Genomic DNA, 27,510 nt, shown 5'->3' with positions numbered 1-27,510 from the left:
TGTGTAATTCTCCTGTCTTATCTGGTGTCCTGTGTGAATTTAAGTATGCTTCCTCTAATTCTCTCTCCCTCCTCTCCTGGAGGATCTGAGCCTTAGGATCATGCCTCGGGACTACCTGGCCTGATGACTCCTGCCTGTAGCCAGTCCACCTGGTCGTGCTGCTGCTCCAGTTTCAACTGTTCTGCCTGCGGGTAGGGAACTCTGACCTGTTCATCTGACTACTACCTTGTCCAGGACCTGCTGTTTTCGACACTCTCTCTACCGCACCTGCTGTCTCGACCTCTGAATGCTTGACTATGAAAAGCCAACTGACATTTACTCCTGAGGTACTGACCTGTTGCACCCTCTACAACCACTGTGATCATCTTGAAGAAAAATCTGACCTTAAATGGCCATGTACTTGTATCATCTCCACCCGGCACAGCCAGAAGATAACTGGCTACTCCTCAGAGCCTGGTTCCTCTCTAGGTTTCTTCCTAGGTTCCTGCCTTTATAGGGAGTTTTTCCTAGCCACCGTGCTTTTACATCTGCGTTGCTTGCTGTTTGGGGTTTTAGGCTGGGTTTCTGTACAGCACTTTGTGTCATCTGCTGATGTAAAAAGGGCTTTATAAATACATTTGATTGATTGATTGATTAATCACTATGGATATCGTCATCAAACAAACTTAGACCTCGCTATGCGCTCTCCCTCTCTCAACACATGTTCTCTCTCTCTCTCTGCAGCCAGACCTCTCCCCTCCCCCCACATTCATGCTCTGTTATGATCCCATACTATACTCTTTCCTTTCCCTTCTCTCTCCACCCCAGGTCTATGTATCAGGCGCAGAAAGACAGAGGACGCTTTAGTTTTATGTCCAAGTGAAAATAGCATGAACATAACCAATCAACCTAGCCTTGAGGTTTCCCTGATCATATCACCTGGTCTAAAAAACTCGGGCCCTGAATAATAAAATAGTTATTGATGATCTATTATCTATTTCTTAGAAAATGTTTTTGCCAAAATGGAATATACTCAACGGTGTGACCAGTTTTAAGGTGAACATTTTGATTATCAAGAAATTGTAAAAGTCTAACTGGCAAAAACAGGCTAGATCTTATGGCTAGTCTGAATTAACAATTTAGTGATGCCCACTCTGTTGGCACTACAGTACACATAGTTGAAGCCAAGCCTTGTACAACTAGTAGTGTGATATAGTTAGGCAATGAATGTTATTTATTTGACAATTTCACCCTTCTGCTTGGAGTAGCCTAGGCTACGTTTACAAAATGTAGACCGAGCAAAATGTTAACCACAGCATTAAAATGATGTCAGAGGCTACACTGTAGCCCCCTCACAGCCTCCCTGAGCACACAGCAAACCAGGCGTCAAGAAGAGGGAGGTTCAAATATGTATTTGCGGTCGGCTATTGGCTTCCGTGTCTGCTTGTCACTCATATATGTGTTTCTATTGGCTATGCTTTTACGGATTTATCATTCCATCTCGTGAAGCTGCTGTGTAATCGCAGCTAACTTTCCTACTATAACCTTCCGCTAAAAGGCGTAGTCCTTTAGATCTCCTTTATTTTGAAGAGTACACATTAACTGTTGGCCAACGATTTAACATATGCGGCGGTTACATCAATTTAAGTCGCTACAACTTATAGTTGTTCTTTTCCGATGAGCAAATAGGTTGTCTCTATATAGGCGTTTGAAATTGGACACCGCTGCTTTGAGGCCCTCTTTTTATGCGGAAGGATACGTTGTTGCTTCTGACAATGTGGACGGAGGTGGTTAAGATGTCTTCTAGAAGAATGAAATCATCTCAATTGTAACAACAAAAAGGAAGACGTGAGATTAATAACTAGATATTGTTTGGATGCAAACTGGTTACATTGTACTAATGACGTGGACAGTGTAACGAAGCAAGGTTCAGGAGGAATAAGGAAGACCTACAGCGATCCAATGCGTTTCACGCGCTGAGGTTGAAATTCTCTTGAAGTTTTATGTTTTTTCCCCCTGCGAGAGACAGCCTTTCTTTTTACTGTTGGATGCCAGACATTTGAAGATTAAAGGTAAAAAATGCTTCTGTTTCAGACTGACATATAGTCGCGAAAATTGCACGAAATCATTAGGTGGGATGTGGCCAATTGTAGAACGTCTGACTTCTACAATTATCAAAAGTTTTGGGAATGTGTGGTTGGAGCGGGGGGATGCAAGTTTTTGTCTGGTTTCTAGTAAGGTGGTGAGTTCAGCCCTCAAGTGTGTGGTGGTCTCCGCACCAACCGTGTAGTGGGGGAAATTAGTCCTTTGTTCCCCATAAAGATATAGGTTATTCTGAATTTGACTCACTTTGATGTGTTTACTAGTCACAATTTTCCCCTAAAGAAGCCTGTGTTCGATCAGTGGGAATGACGACTAAATCTAATCGGCAATATAGCCTAAGTAATGTTGAGGGGCATTATAAACTTGTACTTTCATTGGTTCACCCTTCCATTTCAAGAGTTCATCAGAAATGTAAAGCAACTAACGCAGACGTTTCAATAACCACTAATACACAAACAACGACCCCTTTATGAAAGTGGTTAAGCGGATGGTCACAGGCTAGATTTACATTTATTTTATTCCACATTTGGCAGGAAATTACTTATTTCCCCCACCCCCCCACCCTCTCCTTTTTGGACTAACTGAAATGCAAACTTCAACCTTGAGTTTGTTGTCGTATTTCAAAATAAATAACGTATTTATAACCTTATTAAAATTACTTTATCAGTTATTCAAGGAGGCCACATTATTTGTTTTTCAGTGTCTTTTAGGTGTTTTTTCTTTTCCTCAAGGTTAATGGAATTATTTTACGTTGTGTAGCGAGAGATCCCATTCTTAATTCCACAACATAGAGAGCCCTTGGAAACTGACAATATCCTCCGGCTGGAAAGCATCCCTTTTCAGTAGGCTATAGGACCTAGACGTGGCCTATTATCTTTGGAAACGGCTAGCGAGCGGAGTAGAATGATTTTGCAACCAGGAATAAATATTTACGTTGTTTCAGTTAGGGAAACTACGCGAAACGATATGGAAACATTTCATCGGAATGAAAATATCGTTGAACCCAGCAGATTTCTGAATACATTTGATCATGATGCTGTTCCCGACAATAATGTCAAGTTTTAGTTGGATTCATTGCAGCCAGACACATTATATTCCCATGCTGAGAAGCAACAGTTGTATTTGAGTTCTTTTCAACTCAAAACATATATTTACATTTTCTGTTAATGTCTATTCAAAGGAAAAACACAATTGTCCAAAACTCACATTCTGCTATTAGTTTTTTTGGTGGTGCTTGAATATGTTCGAAGGTTTTGGGAAGTGCATAATGATCACAATGGATTTTGTATTGATGTCAGCTCTCAGAACAGAGGCCTGGATATGCAAGGTTTGGGTAGAGTAGCCCACTTGTCAAAATGTGTTTTGCATAATTAAAATAACATAAAAATTGTGTTCAAAATATGTTCTTTTTTTAGGGATAGACTATAGTTTTGCACATGGAGGACGTCTTGCCTTGTCTGGCTCAAGTGTACAAGGCGACCATAGCCCTAATCTATTGCTTCCGAATATTGTTCTAACTGGGTAGCAAAAGATACTATTCTGTACAATAATATGTGTGTATCCACAGTGCCAGCGTCCCTTTAAATATCCAGATGTACCCACAACATTTTAGAACAGTAATTGTTTTTGTGGTTTATGTTTGGCAAGGTTTGTGTATCCTTGGCCTACCACCTTATCCAAAAGTGTGGCAAGACAACATTAGGCATATTTACAATTGGGGCTATTGTTATATTAGGGGGGGGGGGGGGGGGGGGGGGGGGGGCTTGTTTCAAGGTTAGGTCATGTAGGCCTAACCTGCCTTCAATTTCAATACCAAGGCCTAATCCTGATGCATCCTTTGAATGGTTTATAGGCATTTTTAAAGTTTTTACACACGTCTTCTCCGGGGAATTTATTCAACGTTGAAGATACGACACCGTAATTTGTATTTTAAAAAAACTAATTCCTTGATTCCACTCTGGGCTCAAAGGAACTACTAGCCCTGTGTGTGTGTGTGACAAATATGAAGAAAGTAAGAATAGCTTTCATTTTGCAATTGATGTATTGTTACAAATCTGGTGTTTACATTTACACCTGACAAGTTGCATGTATTTTGTGGTTCAAACCTTCAAATGGTTGTTTACAACAAATTGCACAAGAAATGGATTACAAAGGAGGTTGTAAAAGTACACCACCTGTTGGCGCCCTAGTGCTTCTTCTCTGTTGCACTGGCAGTTTATTCTGAGGCATGTAGTGCTGCTGAGCATCTGAGCTCTGCTTCTTTGCCTCAGGCTCCCGTTGGAATGCAAAACACAGGGTAAATCCAGTATTCATGCTTTTTGTGCCATTTGACAAGGTTCCTCTGTGCTGACATATGGTAATTTGGTAATGACATGTTTGCATACATCCATTAGCTCTGCCTTTCACCCCTATTGCCTAGGTCTAACAATAGCTCCAATTATGTCTAATTGTAAACCTAATATACTTTACTTTCATGTAGAAATGGATGATCAACGTGCATGTGATTTGTTGTGGAAGACATGGCCTGAGAGAAGTGATTAGTCTTGGTGAAGGTTGAATAAGGGATGCATTAACTACGCAGGCCTGTATTCTTCACATGGAGTGTCCGATTCCCTTCCTTGCAGCCTGTATAGTGATGCCTCACTATTAGTAACCTATGTGGTCATGCCCAAAGGAGTTAATTACCTTCTCTGGTCTTTATTTATGTTGTATTTGTTCATATGTGATTATTCACAATGATTTATTGCACTGGCCTATATGTGACAAGGGAAATGGTGCTACCCATTTTAACTCGGTTACAACAAAATAGTGTTGCCCTTTTTTTTCTGAATATTGTTTGAATATCCGTGTCCCATATGCCAAAATACCCATGTCTGTCTGACAACTATTATTATCATGAAGAAGTCCTAGGCGGATAGGCGGCAGTGTTAAGGTTGTGGAGCCTCTGGGAAATCATCTAAACAACAATAAGAGGGGAAGGATCTTGGACTATTAGTCTGGGTACTCAACTTTCGCCAACTATTTACGCATCCGTGTCCATAGTGAGTGGTAGGCAAGAGTGAATTACATGGCCAGAAAAAAAGCAGTATGTTCATTCATTTTCTCAAGTGATAGAACTCAGAAATTCCTCAGGCATATCAGCCAGTAATATCTAGCCTGATTTTTTTTAAATTTCTTATTTTATTTATTTTTTCAGTCACATTCAATGTGTTTGTGCTCTCTAGTCTGGTTCCACTAAAAGTCAGTCTATCTTATTTGCGAATCTCTCTCGTAGGGTTGTTAGTGACTGAGGGGCATGAACGAGCAGCAGCAGCAGAGAATGACTGCAGTGGGAACACAAGACAAGGAACTCAACGACCTCCTGGATTTCAGTGCGGTAAGAGAGAGTGGGCTAGGGGTCTGGGACCAGGACATAGACTGCTGGACCGGGAGGGTGGGAGAGAGAGAGAGCGGCTGAATGGGGAGGGACGGGCCCGTTACATATCCAATATAATGACAGCAAAACCGTTAAACAGTTCTCCTTGTTCCCGATTCATTCGCAGGTTATAATTCTTCCACATTGCTTACCCCATGTTCTTTTCCATCCTTGAACTCCAGCATGACAAAATTAGCTTCATCCCAGAAGTTATTTGATTTGAATATTTTTGTTTTGTTTTACCCCATCCTCAATAAATCAAAGCAAGGTCACCTGAATGTACCACAGGTCCTAGGCGTTTATTCATTGGTTTTAAACCAGTGTTTGAACATGAAAAAAGATCAGTAAGGTTGATTTTTATGGTTTGGGCTGACCTGAATCCTGAAGATTTATTCAAGCGAGATGTATTTGATTCCTATTTTGCCGTAATGTTTATTTTTGCTTGGTTTGGTTTTTCTTATTTTGTGCACAACATTGCCATATTTTGATGGCTGATAATTACTTATGGGAAGCGTTTGAAGGGACTCTCCATACTTTTGAGTGGTTCTTGCGCTGAAACACCCCACATCGTAATCAGCTCAATACATGCTGTTTGGAATGGGGTAACCCTGTCGTTTATGTCTCTTGAAAGCAGGTCTTTATGAATGGTCAGACTAATAGGAGATTTTGGGTTTGATTTTCATCTACTTGCTGGCATCAGCTTGTGTATTCATTCATTTTTACCGTATGATTTCTGTTGGGCTTTTAAGTTGACATTCATGTGTTTTTTTTTTTTTCTCTGGATAAATTGAATAGCTGAGCCTGTGTAAATAGATTGTTATGGATAATTACTATAGGCTGAAAAATATGTGTGGATTCAAGACCAGGAACCCTAATTGAGTAAACGCTTGTCATCGGACTTGATGTCCCACACATTGATATTCCTCCACTAACCACAGCGTACTAATATAAGATCTGCCCAGGTATTTGATTTCCTCTCTGTGTTATTGAAGCCTTAAGGGTAGTGAAATTCCATTGGTTTTATTCCCTCTCTTTCTTAATGGGCCACTAGTGTGTGTGTCAAGACTTAGGTTTGCTATGCACATCCATTTGTGTCGCCACCCACTCAAATCAGAAATGTGTCCATGGTCCTGTAAGCAGTAGCTATGTATGGAATCTAAACCCATTGGAGACAAAGGTGTGTGTGTGTTCTGTGGCAGGATTGGCTGATAATGTTACAGTATGGCTGTTGCTGGCCCAGATGCCAAGAGGCAGAAGCACACAGTGGCTCATGAGATGGCATGTTAAGCAAGCACCTGTGACCAGGGATTAGGCTAGATCACTCTTAACATCCGTGTCCAGCCCACATTTCACATCACAGACGATGATCTAGCTTTACTGTATGTTCAAAGAAGGTGTGGCCAATGTGAATATTCACATCAGTATTTATTTCCCACCTCTTCTCTATTCTAGATGTTTGCACCACCTGTGGCTAATGGGAAGAACAGACCGACGACACTCGCTAGCAGTCAGTTTGGCGGATCAGGTAAGATTCTGTTCTGAATGCAGAATACTGTAAAACTGTCTTTCTGAGCCTTATTGTATCAAGTTTTGGTAAGGTCAGTAAGTAATGGATAATGGCTGTTTATATGTAGCTGCAACATTGCTATTTGTCCTTGTATAATAGGTTTAAAGTACTAGAGCAGTGGTGCAGTAGTGGTTTTGTTCTATTGCATTATGCCTTCACCCATTCACTTGGCAATAGAATTAAAGATACTGTATACATTTTTGATTGACCTCCTACTTTCGCTGTGTGGGGACGATATTTGATCACCTTTTATTGCTGGTAGTAAGTTGTCCAGATCTGGTTAGTTTGATCCTAGTTCTCCTGTGGAAATATTCAAGCCTGCTCTGTCATTCTGTGTGCACATTTACCCTTTTTAACCCCTGCTCTTTTTATCTAACCAAGATGATTCATCTGTGCTATAAAGCTTCAGAACGTTGTTGGTGCCTTTGAACGCTGTGTGTTGGATGACAAAATCTCTGTAATTCAGAAGAATGTCGTCTTTATTTTTGGTTGTTGAATGAGACCCAACTTGTTTTTTGTTGGGGTGATGAAGCAAACCATCTTGGTGGCCGTTTAGATTTACAATATGTCTCTATTTAGCGAATTCAAATGTTTTTTTAAATATATATTTTTTAAACTTCCAATTCATCTTTTTCTACCACCAACATGGCTTGTATTTCGGACACCTGAAATGTGCGAGTAGCTTCTGCTGAATGTCATTAGTAAGACATGTTCCTTCCCTCTGTCACCCTGCCAACCTGCAGTGTGAAATGGAGTCACACTCTGTGCGGCCCCCAGAGTAAGAACTCGGCCGCAGAGGAACAAAGGCAGAAAAGGGCTTATGGACTTGAAACGACTCCCCCACCCTGAAGTATAAAACACTCCTCCCCCAACTCGACACAGGGCTCTTCCCCCCACTTGGTTCACAGGAAATGGCTTCAGCCGGAGACAATGCCCCTCACCCCGAGCTCTGGAACACTTAACTGGCCCAGCATGGAGTGTTGGCCAGAGTGGGAACCCTCTGAATGGGGATCAGTGGCAGGACTCAGTTTGTTTCTATTACAGCAGGCAATTACTTAGCAGTGAGAAGTTCATTCCTGCCCCTGTCCTAAGTGTGCCCCTTGGTCATTGACACCATTCGAATGTGATACTTCAAGATGTCACATTTAACTTTCAGAGAACTCCAGGTAGCTCGTAATAGCACGAGTGCCACACTGCCAACCTCTAGAGATTCTGTTCGAGGTTATGACACAAGCCTATCAATCCAGTGAGAGATTAGGGCATCTGTAAGCTACAATTCAGGCTTGTTGGATACGTTTCTTCCTGTTTTCCACTCTGAAGCTGCACCAAATCCCTTGTTATAAGTAGATATACAATCAACAGGGAGTAGCATCGGTACAGGTCTAAATTACACACTTTACCAGTTTTACGTCAGTTTTTCACTTGAGGAGAATGTACTTCTTTTGAAGTAGGCAATGTATGTGAAAAATGTGTATTTCGCACCTCTTCCACTTTTTCCTGAAATGACAACTTTACTTCAGTCCTCCATTATGATAAGATCACATTGCCATAACAAAGAGCAGCCTGTTTGTTCTGTATTGTTCTCCTGCAAACAGGTCAACTTCCTGTTTAACTGGCCCAACTGTAGCCTGTGACATCACCGCTTCTGTTCTACTAGTAGGTGACTGACTCAGCGCGGGAAAGGCACCGGTGGAGTTGTGGCCTACCAGTCCGCCTCTATTCACCAACACAAAAGTACTCGGAGGGGTGCTAATTGCATTAGGCGTCCTCCCCTCCTCGTCAGGGCCCATAGCCCAGAGCGTGTGGAGAGGGGAGCTGGAGCTGGGGGAGCAGTAACACCCACAGGGCTCCACCAGGCATCCCCTCACTCACCTCTGCAGCTGCTGGCCCTGTCATCCACCCACCCAGGACAGGCCACATTCCCCCCCCCCCCCCAACAACAACAAACAACCCTCTCTCACAGGCAGAGACACGTGCTTGTGCGCACACACTCCCACACAAATATTATTTCAGATGATTGTCATAGGATGTTTGTCACCTTATGATCTGAACAGCCAACTTCTATCAAATATGTCCTATACTGGTGGCATTAAAAAATGTCTGGTCTACTAGACCTAGCATTTTGCTTGTGGTTTTAAGACGTACGCAAGAAACGATCCAGGCTGCCTTTTCAGAGGCATATTCGATTTTGCCCAGTGAGAAGATTTTGTGCCTCAAAATCAGATTATTTGTTCAGCGGCTGGCTGGCCTGTACAGTGTTAATATTTCCCTCATGGCCTTCACTAGATTCTCATCTACTGAATCAGGTTAGACGTTGGAGTTCAACGTTTCAACAGGTAGAACGTGGGAGAAGAGAATGGAACCACACTTATAACATCATTTACACGTAAACAATGAAATTGAAGATCTTGTGTAAAAGCGTTAAGAATGAACATGAAACAATTATTGCAGCATGAAGTCTGTCTTTAGTCCCCCAGCCCTTTCCTTCTCCCCTCTTGTCTCCCATGCCTTTTCCTCTTTCCGTCACCCCTGTCCTCCCATCCTCTGTCTCTCCTCCCCTCTTCCATAGTGACAGTAGGCTCCTCAGTGTTTGGCTCTCACTTCTCAATATAGCTGGCTGTGCGTCGGTGTCACCTCAGCAGCTCCCCACCTTGTTTAATTGCCTCCAAGTTAATTACTCCACAAAGTGTGAAACAATGTTGTCAGAATTTCTCTGCAAGGCGATGCTCTCTCTATCTCATGTAGTACCCGCTCGCCAAATGGAGGCCTTTTATTAAGTGCCGTAGGTCTATGTGGGCAGCAAATACTACTATTGACTAGCTGTTGGAACGAAGCCATTGTAGACACTGGATAATGGAGAAGGTTTTTAAGAAGCCTTATTTTATGGCCCTGGGGTGCCACTTATGTGGATTTGATTGTGTCTCCGTATTGAGTGGACTAACTCTGCCAGCAGGGCTGTTGAAGTGGTGTCCATGCAAAGCCTGTCGCTCATATTTAGTTGTGTCCATCAGTCCTTGTGACTAAATGTGACTGTCTTAGCAGTGTGACCTTTCAGCTCACTGACAGTGACTGAGTAAGGCTGATATTTGGAGGTGCCTCTCTCTCTGCTCCCCTGCTTCTCCATGCCAGTGGCATCAGCTCCATAGATCATGGCTGTCATGGCGTGTGTAGGTGCTTGCACCGCTCTGTTAGCCTCATCACTCATTCTGAGTCGTCAGCCGCTCATCTCGCCCAGACCCTCTCTCCCTCCCCTCACTCTCTCACACATTTTTTTAATTAGGCAGAAATCAAAGGAGAAATATGAATATTCATAAGGAAACCGCATTAATATGCACAATTATGCAAATCAGTATGCAATTAAGCCCTGTGTCTCCAGAGAGGCTTGGTAGCATTAACGGATAAGACAAGGAGAAAGGGGTGATGGGGGTATTTTGGAATTTCTGCTCTACCAATCTTTAGAATGCTTGTTTTTCCTCAGCCACACAGCCGCCACTCGTGAAATGATTTAACATATTCATATATGATTTGTGTATTGAATATGTATGTTATTTGGTGTTTTATGGCTTACCATATTATGGCATCTGCACAATTGCTGTGAAACAAATGGCAATGAGAAGCTAGACAATGACACATTCTGTTATCATTTGGTTTCTCAGTCAACTACGACAGGATCATTGCCCACTATAGAATCAGTGAAATGCCCCCTCTTTCAGACTGGTGATTTAAAACAGCAGTTCCCATCACTGCTTCTTCAATTTGAGGTTTTCACGTGGACATGTATGGAATGGTCCTTCCTTAATGCGACAATGACAGATTCTCTTAAAGGTGATCTGTTGTCCCAATGGTGTTGCCTTTTAAGACCTGTGAATGACATGCATTGGCTCAGGGACTCTGCAGTGCTGACAAGTTCACCTGAGTGATGGGTGCTAGCATTATGGCTACATTCCTACACATATACCCCTACATATTTATTTGGACAGTGAAACTAAAACAGAATGGTGCTCTATACTCCACCATTTGGGATTTGAGATCACATGTTTCATATGAGGCGACAGTATAGAATGTCACCTTTTATTTGACTGTATTTTCATACATGTATGTTTTACCATTTTAGAAATGAAAGCACTTGATGTATCTAGTTCCCTCATTTTAAAGGTGTCTATAGGTATTTGGACAAATTCACTTGTATATTAAAGTAATCAAATGTGTAGTATTTGGTCTTATATTCCTAGCATGATATGACCTATGACTTCTTCAAATAGGGGGACTAAATGCAGAAAGTGCTTAGATTTCTAAAAGGTAAAACTATAAAATAGCCCGGCCTCATATGAATGGTGACGTTGTGTACTTTCTCCAGTCCGTGCGAGTCTAACCCTTTCATGTCTCTCTCTTCCAGCTCTGGATGAGCGCAATGGCTCTGGATCCTGGGGCCCAGGAGAACAAAACAGCCCCCCCTTCAACCAGGGAAGGGTAAGCACTACCAGGGGCTCATCACAGGCTCACATACACTACACACTCACTTCACAACAGCTCAGTGCATTGGCAAACTATGCATATGATTCAGACTGGTAGTTTTACTTTGTACCTAATAGCCTGGCTCAGAGTCGGGCGTTGGCAGGCTCTGCGCTAGTCTTTACCTCTGTGGAAGCCCAATGGTAATTTGCGGCTTCACATCCACGGTAACTGTCTTGGCTCGTCTCATTGTAAATATAAAGGAACGATGTACAGGGGGTGAAGATTGGCTGCAGCAAACTGTTATTACCACAACTTGATGATTAAGAAATTGCTAGAGACTGGATCCCGTACACATTTCCTGAGCTCACATGGTAGTTTACAGACAGGGATGAACCAGTGCAATGGTCATGGCATGGAAGGACTCATTACTGATCAGTGAACTCTGCTGACTCTTCACCATGTTGTTTTTCCCACAGGGCTACGGAGATGGCTCCCACTACAATGAGCACGAGGGCCTGTCATCCCCCTTCCTCAGCTCAGGAATCGGAGGTAGGCTACGCTCAGAGTCTCTGATGACTTGTCTCTGTGTCTTTCAGTGTTGTAATTGGGATAGGTTGGAAATAAGTAGTGGAGTTACTGTTGGTGTGCACGTATTTTGTTATAACCATGAAATGATCTGAGTGACAAAGTGCCAGGAAGCGTGTGTGTGTTGGATGTTAAGAGCACTGGAGCAGAAATGCTCCCTTGGGTTTTGTCTGGCCAGCAGCTGAGCACTCTGAGGGGGGGGGGGGGGGCACTTTTATCACTACTTTGTATTTTAAACAGCTACTGATTTGGACTTTTTGTCATTGTTCAAGTATACTCCAAATACCCAACGTTTAACTACCATTTAACCGTTTAACTACCATTCCATAAGGAACCCGATAATTGTCCATTTCTTCTTACAGGTAAAAATGAGAGGATACCATACTCTTCCTTTGGTGGCCAGGTAAGAGTGCTTCTGACCCCTTTGCTTATTAAACCTAGTTAAGATCATAGTTTAGGTTTTACCATGTCCCCAATTCTAACTTGATTTGAGCTAAAGTCTGGTTTCAGTATAAAGATGACCCCATTTTCTCACTTCTCCTTTCATCCGAAACACATTGAATTAGAGTGTTCTGGATTTCCCAGAACTGTGCATTCATGTGTGCTTTGTATGCATTCCTGCATGTGTTGTTTGTTAACCCCTTGTTCTTTGTGTTGTTCTGCCAGCCCGGCTTCCTACCCAGTGACATCGTCATGCCCAGTCCAGATGCCATGTCCCCCTCTGGGCTAAAGTCTACCTCTCAGTTCTACCCCGGATCGTACCCCAACAACCCCAGGAGGAGGCCTCCCGATGGCCAGCTAGGTACGGTGGTTCGGGAAGAAGCCCACATTAGTTTTTTGTAATGTTTTCCAGGCTCTTGCCTTCTCTGTCAGATGATTTGAGCAAGAGTATTAGTAATAGGCGTAGCATGATTCTCTAACTGTGAAAACGCTAGCAATACACAATCATTAGGATGTTATTTTCCAACTAGACACAACAGTCGACCTTGATGAAGTGAGCCATGTGATTTACCTTCTCTCTGTCTCCCTGTAGACACCCAGCCCAAGAAGATTCGCAAGCCCCCTGGCCTGCCGTCCTCGGTGAGTGTTCATTCTGCTCCCCTTCACAGCCCACAGACAGTCTCCCCACACTAACGCTCACCCACTCACCACCCTGTCTGTCTGCTCCAGCAGCTCTGTCAGACAGACAGACACATACAGACAGACACATACAGACAGACACATACAGACAGACACAGATAGACAGACACAGACAGACAGACACAGACAGACACAGACAGACAGACACAGACAGACAGACACAGACAGACAGACAGACACAGACAGACAGACACAGACAGACAGACACAGACAGACAGACACAGACAGACAGACACAGACAGACAGACACAGACAGACACAGACAGACAGACACAGACAGACACAGACAGACAGACACAGACAGACACAGACAGACAGACAGACACAGACAGACAGACACAGACAGACAGACAGACAGACACAGACAGACAGACAGACACAGACAGACAGACAGACACAGACAGACAGACACAGACAGACAGACAGACACACACAGACAGACACAGACAGACACAGACAGACAGACAGACACAGACACAGACAGACAGACAGACACAGACAGACAGACAGACACAGACACGGGGACACGGACAGACAGAGGGACACAGACAGACACAGACACGGGGACACTGACGGACAGACAGAGGGACACTGACGGACAGACAGAGGGACACTGACGGACAGACAGAGGGACACTGACGGACAGACAGAGGGACACTGACGGACAGACAGAGGGACACTGACGGACAGACAGAGGGACACTGACGGACAGACAGAGGGACACTGACGGACAGACAGAGGGACACTGACGGACAGACAGAGGGACACTGACGGACAGACAGAGGGACACTGACGGACAGACAGAGGGACACGGACGGACAGACAGAGGGACACGGACAGACAGACAGAGGGAGACTGGGGGGACGGACGGGGACGGACGGACAGGGACGGACGGACGGACAGACACAGGAACGGACACGGACGGACAGGGACGGACGGACAGGGACGGACGGACAGGGACGGACGGACAGGGACGGACGGACGGACGGACACAGGAACGGACACGGACGGACGGACACAGGAACGGACACGGACGGACGGACACAGGAACGGACACGGACGGACGGACAGACACAGGAACGGACACGGACGGACAGGGACGGACGGGGACGGATGGACGGACGGGCAGACACGGGAACGGACAGGGATGGACGGACAGACACAGGGACAGACACGGACGGACAGGAACGGACACGGACGGACAGGAACGGACACGGACGGACAGGAACGGACACGGACGGACGGACGGACGGACGGACAGACACAGACAGACACGGACACGGACAGACAGGGACGGACACGGACAGACAGGGACGGACACAGACAGACAGGGACGGACACGGACGGACCCGGACGGACGGACAGCGACAGAGACACAGACAGAGGGAGACACAGACAGAGGGAGACACAGACAGAGGGAGACACAGACAGAGGGAGACACAGACAGAGGGAGACACAGACAGAGGGAGACACAGACAGAGGGAGACACAGACAGAGGGAGACACAGACAGAGGGAGACACAGACAGAGGGAGACACAGACAGAGGGAGACACAGACAGAGGGAGACACAGACAGAGGGAGACACAGACAGAGGGAGACACAGACAGAGGGAGACACAGACAGAGGGAGACACAGACAGAGGGAGACACAGACAGAGGGAGACACAGACAGAGGGAGACACAGACAGAGGGAGACACAGACAGAGGGAGACACAGACAGAGGGAGACACAGACAGAGGGAGACACAGACAGAGAGAGAGACACAGACAGAGAGAGAGACACAGACAGAGAGAGAGACACAGACAGAGAGAGAGACACAGACAGAGAGAGAGACACAGACAGAGAGAGAGACACAGACAGAGAGAGAGACACAGACAGAGAGAGAGACACAGACAGAGAGAGAGACACACAGACAGAGAGAGAGACACACAGACAGAGAGAGAGACACAGACAGAGAGAGAGACACAGACAGAGAGAGAGACACACAGACAGAGAGAGACACACAGACAGAGAGAGACACACAGACAGAGAGAGACGGACAGACAGAGAGAGACGGACAGACAGAGAGAGACGGACAGACAGAGAGAGACGGACAGACAGAGAGGGACGGACAGACAGAGAGGGACGGACAGACAGAGAGGGACGGACAGACAGAGAGGGACGGACGGGCGGACGGGCGGGCGGGCGGGCGGGCCTCTGCTCACTCAGGCAAACTGACAGCCCAGGCTTGTGAGAGAGCCTCCAAACAAACAACATTAGTCTACAACACTGGGCTCAAGGTTCCTGTCTAAGCCTGCAAATAAGCAACTATAGTCTCTAGTCTACAACACTGCTCAGGCTACTGATAATGCTTCCAAATAACCAACAGTGGTAAATAACACTAGAGTTGTTTGTGTTGAACTACTGCTTGAGAATGCACGCCGGGGTATTTCCTTGCCTTGTATGATGGTCCAGATATTTCTGGTGTGTTCGGGCTGCCTGATGCCTTATTAGTGGAAGACTGGAAGGCCCTCTGCCAGGGATCATAAAAAATAAATATTGCCATTAGACAAATGTTCTGTAACCGAAAACATTTCCACATGCACTCTCCAATATGACAGTCATATTGAAACCTCTGTGGTCATAACATTACCTATGAAACATAGATGATGTTAAACACGGGTTTTAGTGTAAATTCATTTGAACTCCCAGCTGCCCCCCTTCTCTCCCCCTCCATCCGTCTGCCTACGCTTCGCCACATGATGGTCTGGGTGGCCTCCCCCTGTGAGTGACCCAGTTGTGAGGCGCGCTGCTCGCGAGGCCTCTTAGCCCGTGTCTGAGCCCAGATTAATGACTGCTGATGATCCTGTGTCTCTCTCCCCTCCCTTCGCACCCTCAGCTCTGTGTTGTAACCTAGTCCGGCAAAGCTCTCCAGTCCTCCCACTCGTCCAACCCAACCGACAGACCCCTCCACTAATCCTCCAATACCTGTACACTGGAGTCCAGCCCTGACCCCTAACCTAAATGTCACATCCTATTTCCCAGGCTTATTGTGGCCCCTTTTTACTGAGCCATCTACGGTGGTTGTATTATTTATGTAGACAGTATTTTCTCTCTAAATTGATAGGAATCTGTTTTCTATTCTATCATATTGCATCACTTGTTTTGCCATTGACTATAGGACCTCACACACGGCCATAACCTGAATTACATGAAACACCCATTAGTGAGGATTTTCACCAGAAATCCTCTTTCTTTCCTTCTTAAGAACAGAATTATCCACCCGCAATCATTGTTTCATTCCCCCACCTCTATCTAGAGCAGAGGATTCGCTCAACATTGTTTTCCCGTGAAAGACAAAGCCTAATGTTAAATGAAGTCATCTCTGGCTTGTTCTCTCAAATTATCTGTGATGGTAGTAAATCCCCTATTACCTCACACTCCCCTCGCCATATCATGCTTTAAGTCATTCAGATTTCCTTATTCTGTCCCCCCAGCCTTATCTCTCTGCCTATTTCATAAATCATCAGCGCCTTAATACCCTCCCTCGCCCCCTTTCCCTCCCAACCTCTCTCTCTCTATCTCTCTCTCCACCTCTCTCCCCATGCCTCCCTCTCTCGCTGACTGGCTCCCAGCCCCCACCTCTCTCAGCCCTTTCCTCGGCTCTCCTCAGCCCAGCTGCCTGTGGAGTTGGACCGGGTCCAGGAACAGGCAGATGGCTCTGTAATTAGAAGTGCATCTCTCCATTCCCTTTCCACTTCTCCCTGTTAAATCAAATTACAGGAAAAAAAAACAGTTTTCTGGATTAGCATTCTTTGCAGCATATCCTCTCCCCCCTCTTCTCTCTCTCTCTCTCTCTCTCTCTCTCTCTCTCTCTCTCTCTCTCTCTCTCTCTCTCTCTCTCTCCTTCATCCCTCTGTCTCCTCATACATGCCAGAAAGTGTGAGTGATGGGTTATAGTGTCAGAAAGCTGGGATCTTTGTGTCCGTATGAATTTTATGGGGCAAGAAGGCTCGGGAATGGCATGGCATTTTGAATGTGAAATTCATTGTGGTTCAGAATAACTTGAATGACCCATTGAAGCATTGAAGGGCCATTTAACAAAAATGTATATTTGAGTATTCAAACCCATGGTTGGGACACACTCATATCACCCACCCCCCCTCCCACAATTAAATGTTAAAACTGTCAATACAATACTATACTGTAGAAATCTGAGAAATCATTAAATGTGATCCCCTTGCTGATTTGAGGTCATGGGCTCGACAATGGTGTGTGAGCTACCATTGAGAGGCGAGCTGCAGGCGGTAACCCTGCTATGTCACTAGGCTCCTGGGAAAGCGGAAGCACTGGCTGGACTGTGGGATTGGATCTGTCGCCGTGACCAGCATGGCCACTGTGCTGCTCTCTCACACAGCACAAGCAGGGGTAGCATGCCAGCTTCACCCTCGCCACCTCCTGGCTGCTTAGTGCAACAACGTTACACATTAAGACCATTTTATTATTGGCAGTTACAGTATGCGTTTGTCGTCGTCTTGGCAATAGTGACACCTGCCAATTTAGATGTAAGGAGCAGACAACTTTATTCCAGGGCAGGCTAAATGTAGGCATATGTCGTGTGTGTGTTTGAAATGGCGCTTAACGTCAACTGTGTTTGTCCCTTTAGGTGTATGCCTCTTCCTCTGGGGATGAATATGCACGTGACAACGGAGGATATCCTGGCACCAAACCTGGCTCTGTCTACCCAGGCTCTTTCTACATGCAAGGTAACTACTTGCAAGGTAACCATTTTAAGTACTTTCATAAACTGTCATTGGAGTGAGTACACTGTCTAACCTTTCTTTGTTATTTTAACTCTATGTTAAAGGTGCTGTAAAACTTCAATTAAACTCGGTCTCAAATAGCCACCTGTCTCTTTTTTAATAACCAGGCAGCACAAACGCCTGTTTCAAATAAACGCTGGGTATAATCGAATAGTTTTGAGGTTACCGTGAATTACCATTCATTCTTTACAAGGTTTAATGTTTGACTTGTTACATTAAATAATTCAGTAATGACTCGAAACAAGGATTGCAATCATCCATTTTTATCGGCAGTAACAAACTGCTAGCCATTGACTGCTAACAGCGTAGAACTGCTAGCTAACTGGCAAGCACAAGAACACTTTGGGAGTACAAGACCTGAGAGACTGGCCAATCGCCCTCTAGTGGCAAAAGTAAGAACTGATAAATGCAGTCAAAAAAGTGTTTTTCTTTTTTACATTTATTTTGTATCGAGGCAAAAGAAATGTGACAGTGTGTAGGTAACACATTAGTGCAGGAAATTAAAGACCTTTATTAAAATGCTGGAAGTAAACAATGAACTATGCAAATTAGCATTGTGCATTAAGGAAATAGACGCCTGTCTTAAATAGAAACCTGTTTCTCTAATAAGCACCTGTTGTGGTCAGAGATTTTAAGCAAATAAACAAAAACAGTAAATGAAAATGTGTTGAGTTAAAATGCCCTGGAGTTAGTCATGTTTCAGTGAGTAATAAGTCCATTGCCTAACCCTCGTTGTTGTTGTTGACAGAGGGCCTCCACCCCTCCTCTGACCCCTGGGCCTCCTCAGGACCTCTGGGTCAGTCTGGCTACTCTGCCATGCTGGGGAACTCCCCCCACATTGGCCAGCCAGGCTCCTTCTCTGCCATCAACCCACAGGACAGGATGGTGAGGACAGCCCCTCAATATGTAATATTTCAAATCGTTTATATTCAAATTCCTAATGGTTTTCCTTTTGAAGTAACTGTTGTATTGAATTAGTACATGCAACAATGTTTTTTGTCATCTTTATTTGTTTCTGTATTCTGTGTATGCCATTTCTCCTCTATGACGAATCCAACTTCCATGCAAGTGGCTCTAACCCAAGCTGTTCTGTCCTCCCTCCAGAAGCGTCAACCCCTACCTCTGTCCCCACAGAACTACCCTCTCCATGGCAGTGAGGTGAACGGCAGCCTCCCACCCAGCTTCCACTCTGGCTCTGGGAGCTACAACCACACGCCCTCCATTAACGGAGCGGACGGCATCATGGGTACAACTAACGCTCACATGACAACCAATCGCTTTTTTTAACCAATTACCTTGTCTATATCCTGTGAAACATGTTGTGCTGCCCCTCGGTTTAACAGTGTATTTAAAGCGGTCTCACTAGCTTATTGGAGACCTTTTTGTGGTAGTTTCTGCCTTGTAAAATAATGTTTGATCAATAAGCCATCTTCTCTCCACAGCCAACAGAGGCGCCACTGCAGGGAGCTCAGGGGATGAGATTGGGAAGGCTCTTGCATCGGTGAGTAATCCTCCAAAAAAAATCCTACTGCCTTTTTGTTTTGTATTGTCTTTGTGTGTGCTGTTGTTCAGTAGCTGAAGGTACTCTTTCCCGACGGTTGTAGATCTACCCCTCGGACCACAACAGTAACAACTTCTCCTCCACACCCTCCACCCCAGTGGGCTCGCCCCAGGGAATTGCAGGTATACATCATGGATTGTTATATTTGCTGCATTTGGTAGCTTGTATTAGTTAAGAGTTTTAAGGGCAGACAGTTGGATGAAATAGTGATGAAAAGCTGTAATGGAAATGATCCCCTATTAGCACATGATCTTGACTGGAGCTCTGGATCGCCATCTACTGGTAGAAATCAGAGCTGTCACTTTTCCGTGTAAATGTGGCATCTTATCTATTCTCTCTGCAGGAGCTGCATCTCAATGGCCAAGACCTTCAGGGCAGTCTGCCCTGTCACCCAACTACGAAGGGCAACTGCACGCCCTGGTACGCACTATTCACTCTTTACTACAAATAATAAACTATTATTTGATGTGATCGTATTATCAACGTAGTGACTGAGATTTGCCCTGTCTCCTTGCAGCAGAACAAAATGGAGGACCGTCTGGAAGAGGCCATCCACGTGCTGCGTAGCCACGCTGTCCAGGGCCCGCCCGGCTTGGGGGGAGGAGCCCACTCTGACATGCACAGCCTGCTGAGCGCTGTGTCGTCTGCGCACAACGGTGGCCTGGGAGGCCTCTCTCAGGCCTTCTCCAATGCTGGCCTGGCCCTCAGCAACAGACACCCTGCCATGGTGAGCACGCCCTCTGACCTCTGGTTCCAACACTAAACGCCTGTTGTCTTACATCACTGAGATTGTGATGATGCTTTTGTTGTGTTTTATCACATGCTTTGTTCCCATTCTCCAGGGAGGAAACCATCATGAGGAGCCCACAGGCCTTCCTCCCAGCAGTACCCTGCTGCACGGTCACCACGCCTCCGGACCCCCTCAGTCCACTGGACAATCCGACGGCTTCACCAGTGAGTCACACGCGCCTCTCACACACTCTCATTCGCTACTCTCATCCTCGCTGTGAGCTGTACTCCTTTTCCCTGATGTAATGTGTCCACCATGGCAAACAGATAAGATAATGGGCTACTTAATTGTTCTTTAAATCGGAAATACTGAAGGTGAGGTTCCGTTCTGCTCCACAGGTCTGCCAGGAAGCGTGGCCCGCTCCACACACTCGTCCAGTGGCTCGGACATCAAGAGAGAGGACAAGGAGGACGAAGAGAACTCCTCCATCGCTGACAAGTCTGAAGACGAGAAGAAGGAAACCAAACGCATCAGAGCAAGGTAGGTGATCACCCTGACTATTGATAGTGGCAACTGTGAGACAGAATGTATGCCTGAGTGTAGGGATGGACACGGTTATTCCAATATCCAAACGGCCGTTGGTTTTCACATGTAATTCAAAGCAGCACTACTGTCAGAGGCTCCACGTGTAGCAAGTGAAGTGGGAGATTTCTCATCCATACAAAATGGAATAACAGTTACAGGATTTAAGTTGGCTAAATGAGAAGGAATAGGCTGCAATGATCAACCAAAAGGTAGGCTGTTTAATATGAATGGAGTTGTTGTGGGGAGTGCAGCGAAAGAGCCAGCTAGCAAGGCTAAATGAGGCTAACTAACTTGGTGGCTAGTGTAGCTAGCTTGTTTACATGGATTCAATGCAGTAAAGACAGACACTACCAGATGAGATGATAGACCCATTTGTTGCTGCGGTAGATTATCTGTCTTGCGCAGGTTGGTTTGGCTACTTTCTCTCACTCTGTATCAGACACACCGGTCCCTGCTCCTCTCGTGCCGCTCCCCGTCTGTGCTGAAACAACAAGCCGAGTGCACCGCACAATCAAGTCCCCATTTGCAGTTGACATTTGTTCTTTAAAACACATGTATTTCAACTATCTGGATATCCACTTTTTTAAAAACTATTCTTTAAATAGTGAAAGGCAAATCAGAGGTAACGCAGTGTTATTATGGCCATATTTCTTTGTGTGCTGTAGATTATTTTATCCCACATAGGTAGAAATGTTGTTAAATTCTGTTACGCAAACAAATACAAGGATAAACACATGACATTACCCCCCATTTTATATGCTCAATTACCACTGTTAGTTAGCTGTGTTCGTTGCGTTGGTCACTCCATTTCTAGCTAGTTGTGTAATGCCCTCCCCTCATGTCCCATTGTTTTCAGAAAGGAGGCGCTGACCCTCCAGATCCTCTCTGGCCTCTCAGGCCTGTCAGACCCGGGAGATGAGTAAGTCTCGCCATCCATAGACTGTAATGCTCGAGGAGCCAAGAGTGTATAGCGATGTCCACTGTTCTGCAAAGGTCCCCACATACATTTTAAGTTGGTTTGATGGTATAGACATAGTAGTTGACAAAGTGACATTGAATAGCATAATGGTAAAAGTTAACATTTCCAATCTATGTGGGATAAAAGTCATTATTTAGTCTATTTACCAAATCGAATAGTCCTTATTATTCATTACACTGACATTGTTAACTTATTTTCCTCGTCTTGAGTGAATTAATGTTTTCTATTCGGATCAATTGTATGTCTATTAACCTGTTTAATAATATGTCTGGAGCTTCCTTTTTAAAACATTTACTTTCAGAACTACATAACTTCCTGGTGCTACCCAGGATTCTTTTAGAATGACAGCTAAATGCTTAGGCATCTATGCTTTGCATGTTTTGCTGAGGTGCAGCTGGCACATGCGGCCCAACTCTTTGAAAGTCTAGTTGCTTGGTTTGTGAGTGTCGCCCTCCCGTGGCTTCATTCCTCTCCGTGTCTTCCGCCTTCTAGTCCAGAGGATGAGGATGACGAGGACCTTCCTCCAGAGGTAAAGGTAGAGCGTGAGAAAGAGCGGCGAGTGGCCAACAACGCCCGTGAGCGGCTGCGAGTGCGAGACATCAACGAGGCTTTCAAGGAGCTGGGCCGCATGTGCCAGCTGCACCTCAGCAACGACAAACCTCAGACCAAGCTGCTCATCCTGCATCAAGCCGTCAACGTCATTCTCAACCTGGAGCAGCAAGTCCGAGGTAACGCAGCGCTGCTGTGACCATATTTCTTTGCATTTGTTTTACGCGTTGACCTCGGTATTACTTTGTCCCCTGTGTGTATTCTTTCCTCAGGGACCGAAGGCCCGAACAGAATATTTCATCCAGCTGTTTTTCAGACCAGAAAATCAGTTTTATGTATATATTTTTTTTAAAGGATTAAATAGGTTTGGAGCACAATGGAAAGTTGGATAACTAACTTGAATGCAATGTAAACTCATCTTCTCTCCTTTCACCTCGTCAGAACGTAACCTGAACCCTAAAGCAGCGTGTCTGAAGCGGCGGGAGGAGGAGAAGGTGTCTGGGGTGGTGGGTGACTCCCCCATGCAGCTCTCGGGAGGCCACCCCGGCATGGGGGGAGACGGCCATAACCCAGTCAGTCATATGTAATACCAGGTAGGTAGGTACCTCTTCATCCGTCAATAGTACTTTTGAGCTGATCACTTCACCAAAATTCAAGTTTGGAATACTACCACTGTTGTATTTTCCTTTGCAGATCTAATGGAATTCCCTTGGCTCTCGGAAGATGTGGCCTTAATCTCTTCTTCCACCCGTTCTTCTCAGTGTGTGTGTGTGTGTGTGTGTGTACACGTATACTGATGTTTTTGTGTATTGTCAAATTCAGTTTCAAGACGCACATTCACATACCCTTATCCACACATGCATACTGCCAAAACTGACACAGCCAATTTGCCGCACTCATGACCATGACTACCAGCGCAAATGTGAACTTTATTTTATTTCATTTTTTTTCTACATATATTTTTTGCTTCTATAACATGATGGAACACCAGAGTAAAAGTGTCCTGCCACTAATGGGACTCAACACACTGCCGAGAGGTGCTCTGTGAACGATAGAAGCCTAACAAATGACAAATTTAATCAAGGATTTGTGCCTAATTGTTACATGTTTTATATGAGACATTTAAGCAAACTGCTTACATTTGCGGAACATTTTGTTTAGGGGTTGTTATATGTATGAGCACATTTTTTTCAGGTGTAGTTTTGTCATTCCCAACTTAATGGTACAGTCTTACATATGTTATGTAACCAAACCCATGCAATAGAGAGGGGACATGACCTGCGTCGGGGCAGAGTTGCAGGCCCCACCGCAACTCTGTGGGCCCGGCATGAGATGAGGGAGATGAACCTCCGCTGCCCAGTTGTCATGTTCTCAGAGTTGTAGGAAATTATTCTCCAAGGCTGTTCTTTCCATCCATAAACAAAATAATGGTATTTCAGACTCCAGTATTGTTCCCCTCAGTGTAGGTTATTCGGGAGATGCCAGTTTAGCTGGCCAGGGGTAGAGGAGGACAAAGTGCAGTTTTACAGCACAAAAGAAGAGTTTCATCCTTCATCTCACCCATAGGCTACTATTGACTCCATCAAAAACTACAGAAAAGCTTGTGGCGCTAACCAGCCACTCTGTCACATTTTCTCATGAGATTGGAGGCTTGGTTTGATGGGCAACTTATGGCCGTATTGTGTAGTGCCACCCTCTGAGTTTTTCAAATCAATTGACCCTGTACCAACACGCACCACCTAAGGACACCAAACTAAATGTGATGATTCACCCCCTGCATTGTCATTGTTAAAAGACTAACACTAGGTGCACATTTGCAGATGCAGGATCAACCATTGATGCCCATAATTAAATACAATCTTAATACTTGTTATAAGTTAAGTTGTCTATTCTTAAAATTGAAGCTTTGAGCATTCCCAATGAACTATCAAGTCCTCACCCTTCTCCTTGTGAAGTCCTGACTATATTATTAAAGTGGCTACTTAGTGAGGCAAAATCTCTTTTGTAAATCCACCTCATTCATTCAAAAATCCAAGGATATTATTTCAAGTGGGGCAAAATGAAATATATATATATATATATAAATAAATATATATTTTTTGTTAGTCTATACATTGTAGATTTTTTTTTATGAATGACAATGTTAGTTTGAAGTTTAGAGTGTATTGTAGTTGAGTAGAATGAAGAGATGATATTAAATGTATTTTCAAAATGAACTCCAATTGCACTGTCAACTTGCCATTGGAGAGGAAAGTTGAATAAAAACACAGGCTCAGAATATAAACAAAGACAGATGGGGTCAGTTGTAGGCTTAATTATCATTATGTATTTAGTGACTTAAGCTGTCAGTCTTTGGTGCATACCTTTTTGATCCGATTGCTACATTTGATAAGGGTACAGTGGCCTAAGATATTGTTCCTGTGTTAAAAAAAACAAAAAACATTTAAGGAAGTGTGTTTTGTCTGTTACCCAGATGAATTATTTATTTTCAAATGGGAAATGTGTGGATGGAGTGGATGCCTCTGACTGTCCTATTGAAGTGTTCTTACTGAATGGTAGTGTCACTTTACAAGTAAACATCTACGGAGACGGGCTCTGTCTCGAACAGTAATTATGCAACTGGTTTTGAATGTACCATTCAAATGTGGATTGCCTTCATTTTCAAGTATGTATCCAGGTTTTGTCAGTCGGTTCAATGTTATTTTATCTTCATTTCAAACGTTCCATTCTACTCTGCACTCATCCATGTGGTCATCAATGTGCAGCTATGCTAGAGTGTCCTGACATGTTATTTTGGAGGCAGGAGTTTGTGTAAGATACAGGATGGTTTGAAAATACAACAGTGTTAATTCCTGTGATAAGTTATTATCATGGCCTCAGACATGGTATAGCAGCACCATCTAACCACAGGGGCAGAAATGTGCATTGTTACCTGTTGGTCATAGTATTGAGAAGGATTTAAGTTTACTTTGTAGAAAAATAGAGGAAAAGAGAAATACAGTTTTGAATCAATAGTGTGGCCTTTTCATTCTCAAGACTAAAGATGTCATTATTGGGGAGTGATGCCTTATCAGTGCCTGAACTTGTATTTTCATAATTATAAAGACAGTTTTCTCTTTTTAACCATAACATTTCATGTATCGCCAGGAGTAGAGGTACATCGGATGACACCCCCCCCCCCCCCCCCCCCCCCTTCAATTTTCAGGAAGAAGTTGAGAATGGGAAAAAAAAACATGGGCTTTTTTTCAATGTATCTAGTTAAATAAACATGAACGTTATGTATATCGCTTAGTAACTTTTAATTTTTTTTTTACTGATTTGACCATTTGTCCAAACTACTGTTAAGTTGTGGCCGTGGGGTCAGGTTCCTGGTTTTGTTTGTTTCTGTTTGCCCCCCCTCCCCCCATATTAAAAAACCACTCAACACTACTGGGTTCTAAGATGCTGGTTTCTGCCCTTGTGATTTGCTTTTCGAAGCACCTCAATGTCAATATATGGCTTCAGCTTTGAAGTGGGGGGGCTGTGTTATTTTGAGCCATGATAACTGGAGCTTCTTGTCATATTACAACTTACAAAATTTGTCTGTGTAAAAAAAAAAAAAAAGAGCGCGCAGCAGTGATGCTATATTTAGTCATTTATGACCATTTCCTTTGCTTTGAGACTTCTCTTTCTTATTTCTGATTGCCAGCTCATTATTGACTTTGACAGTGACTTCTTGTAAGAGGTATTTATGTACCTCTTCAAAGAGTTGATTTGAAGACTTGTTTCTCTACTATTACAAGGTTAAATGTGTACTAAATATACAAGATTTGTTCTGAGGGGGAAAAAATGGACTGAGCTGATTTGTCATTGCTTATTCTGTGAACATCCCAAAATGACAATTCACAACCTGTATTCTGAGTTGTTGGATAGGGGGGGGAAAGATGGATGGTCTATTTTCTGTCTCTCTTGACCTGAATATTGACACTGGCCCTGTTTTTGAATACTTATAAGTGCATCCACCCCTCCTTGCCCAATGATATGACTGGATAGTGTGAAGTGTAATGTCAACCTGTTAAAATGTGCTATATGAATAACTTTTTGATTTCATTGGTATATGACAGCAAACCTTTCTTTTCCTAACCACTTCTTTCAGATCAAATGTATTTATAAAGCCCTTTTTTTTATTTTTTTTTTTACATCCGATCATAGATCAATTCAAGGAGGAGGGAAATACTTTTTTTGTATGTATTCAAATGGGGCTACTCACACACTGCTACAGAGCCTGGCATCTTACACTTGCAGTGAGGACACAATCAAGATTGAGCAGTGTCTTCAGAGTGCCTCCAGTCCCAGTCTCCTTTATTATTTTTTATATATATAAAGTAGTTATTGAGAACTGTCCTGTATATAACAGTAATGTAGCAATAAATGTGCCATTTTTAATAACAGAATTATACCTTTTTCAATGTCTGGCTTTTGAATATTGTATACATAAAAAAGGGAAATAAAGGAAAACATTGTAATAAAGGGTTGATTATAGCTTGGAAAATAATTGGTTTCTATCAATCTCCCATTGGTGCAGAAAGGTCTGAGAAAGTATAGCCCACAATCCCTTACTAATGTTTTCCAAATGGTGGAATTTGGATCTTTTGAGCTCTGAAAGTGAACCTTTTTGATAATGATTTGGTTTACTTACTATTGGAAAGGTAGCTAAATGATGCCATCATAATAAAAATAGAAACTGATGGCATTGTCAGTTTGAACCACAAATAGACAGACATAGGCCTATGATTTATATATAGCCTTATCTGTAAACCAATTAAGTTAATAAAATACATGTTTTGATGTTTAAAGAATCGGGAGGAAACTAAATTGTGGCATAACTAGCTGATGATAAAGGATTGTAAGGTAAACTCAGGCAGGTTTAGCTCTCAAACCTCCTTGAAAGCTTGTAAAGAAGATGGCCTTGATGCATAGACCAACAATATTCTGCATCATTTTCTGCTCGGAGAACATTATTTTATCCTATTTGAAATAGTGATTTTCAGTTTAACAGCTTTTTAACAAACCGGCATTACA

The 27,510-nt window shown here is 43.9% G+C and overlaps 1 protein-coding gene across 13 annotated transcripts; it reads left to right on the top strand.

The window, feature by feature from the left end:
- The first annotated feature begins 1,497 nt into the window (after positions 1–1,497).
- LOC110524290 (transcription factor E2-alpha) lies at positions 1,498–26,963 on the top strand. 13 transcript variants are annotated; one of them, XM_021603801.2, is made up of 21 exons: positions 1,500–2,051; positions 5,357–5,458; positions 6,950–7,022; positions 11,461–11,534; positions 11,996–12,068; positions 12,467–12,507; positions 12,771–12,906; positions 13,138–13,184; positions 17,889–18,003; positions 18,794–18,951; positions 19,150–19,291; positions 19,488–19,546; positions 19,650–19,728; positions 19,950–20,026; positions 20,127–20,333; positions 20,449–20,560; positions 20,735–20,876; positions 21,778–21,840; positions 22,393–22,628; positions 22,891–23,042; positions 23,143–26,963. In XM_021603801.2, exons 2-20 carry the CDS (start codon positions 5,378–5,380, stop codon positions 23,034–23,036), a joined length of 2,061 nt encoding a protein of 686 aa, XP_021459476.1. In that variant the 5' UTR covers positions 1,500–2,051; positions 5,357–5,377; the 3' UTR covers positions 23,037–23,042; positions 23,143–26,963. The 13 variants fall into 13 exon arrangements, with proteins under 13 accessions (XP_021459486.1, XP_021459482.1, XP_021459476.1 ...); XM_021603800.2 differs by having other exon boundaries at positions 20,124–20,333; positions 22,891–23,046; XM_021603802.2 differs by having other exon boundaries at positions 1,501–2,051; positions 17,889–17,988; positions 20,124–20,333.
- Positions 26,964–27,510: the final 547 nt, after the last annotated feature.

This window comes from Oncorhynchus mykiss, chromosome 5, assembly GCF_013265735.2.
Source record: "Oncorhynchus mykiss isolate Arlee chromosome 5, USDA_OmykA_1.1, whole genome shotgun sequence".
Taxonomy (NCBI): Eukaryota; Metazoa; Chordata; class Actinopteri; order Salmoniformes; family Salmonidae; genus Oncorhynchus; species Oncorhynchus mykiss.
This window is presented reverse-complemented; position numbering and strand designations above follow the sequence as displayed.

Excerpts from the sequence above, each read along its gene's own strand:
- LOC110524290 (XM_021603800.2), top strand. The coding sequence starts at position 5,378 with ATGAACGAGCAGCAGCAGCAGAGAATGACTGCAGTGGGAACACAAGAC. Across the intron at positions 19,292-19,487 it reads CGGAGCGGACGGCATCATGG|CCAACAGAGGCGCCACTGCA; the intron begins GTACAACTAACG and ends TTCTCTCCACAG. Across the intron at positions 20,334-20,448 it reads GCAACAGACACCCTGCCATG|GGAGGAAACCATCATGAGGA; the intron begins GTGAGCACGCCC and ends CCCATTCTCCAG.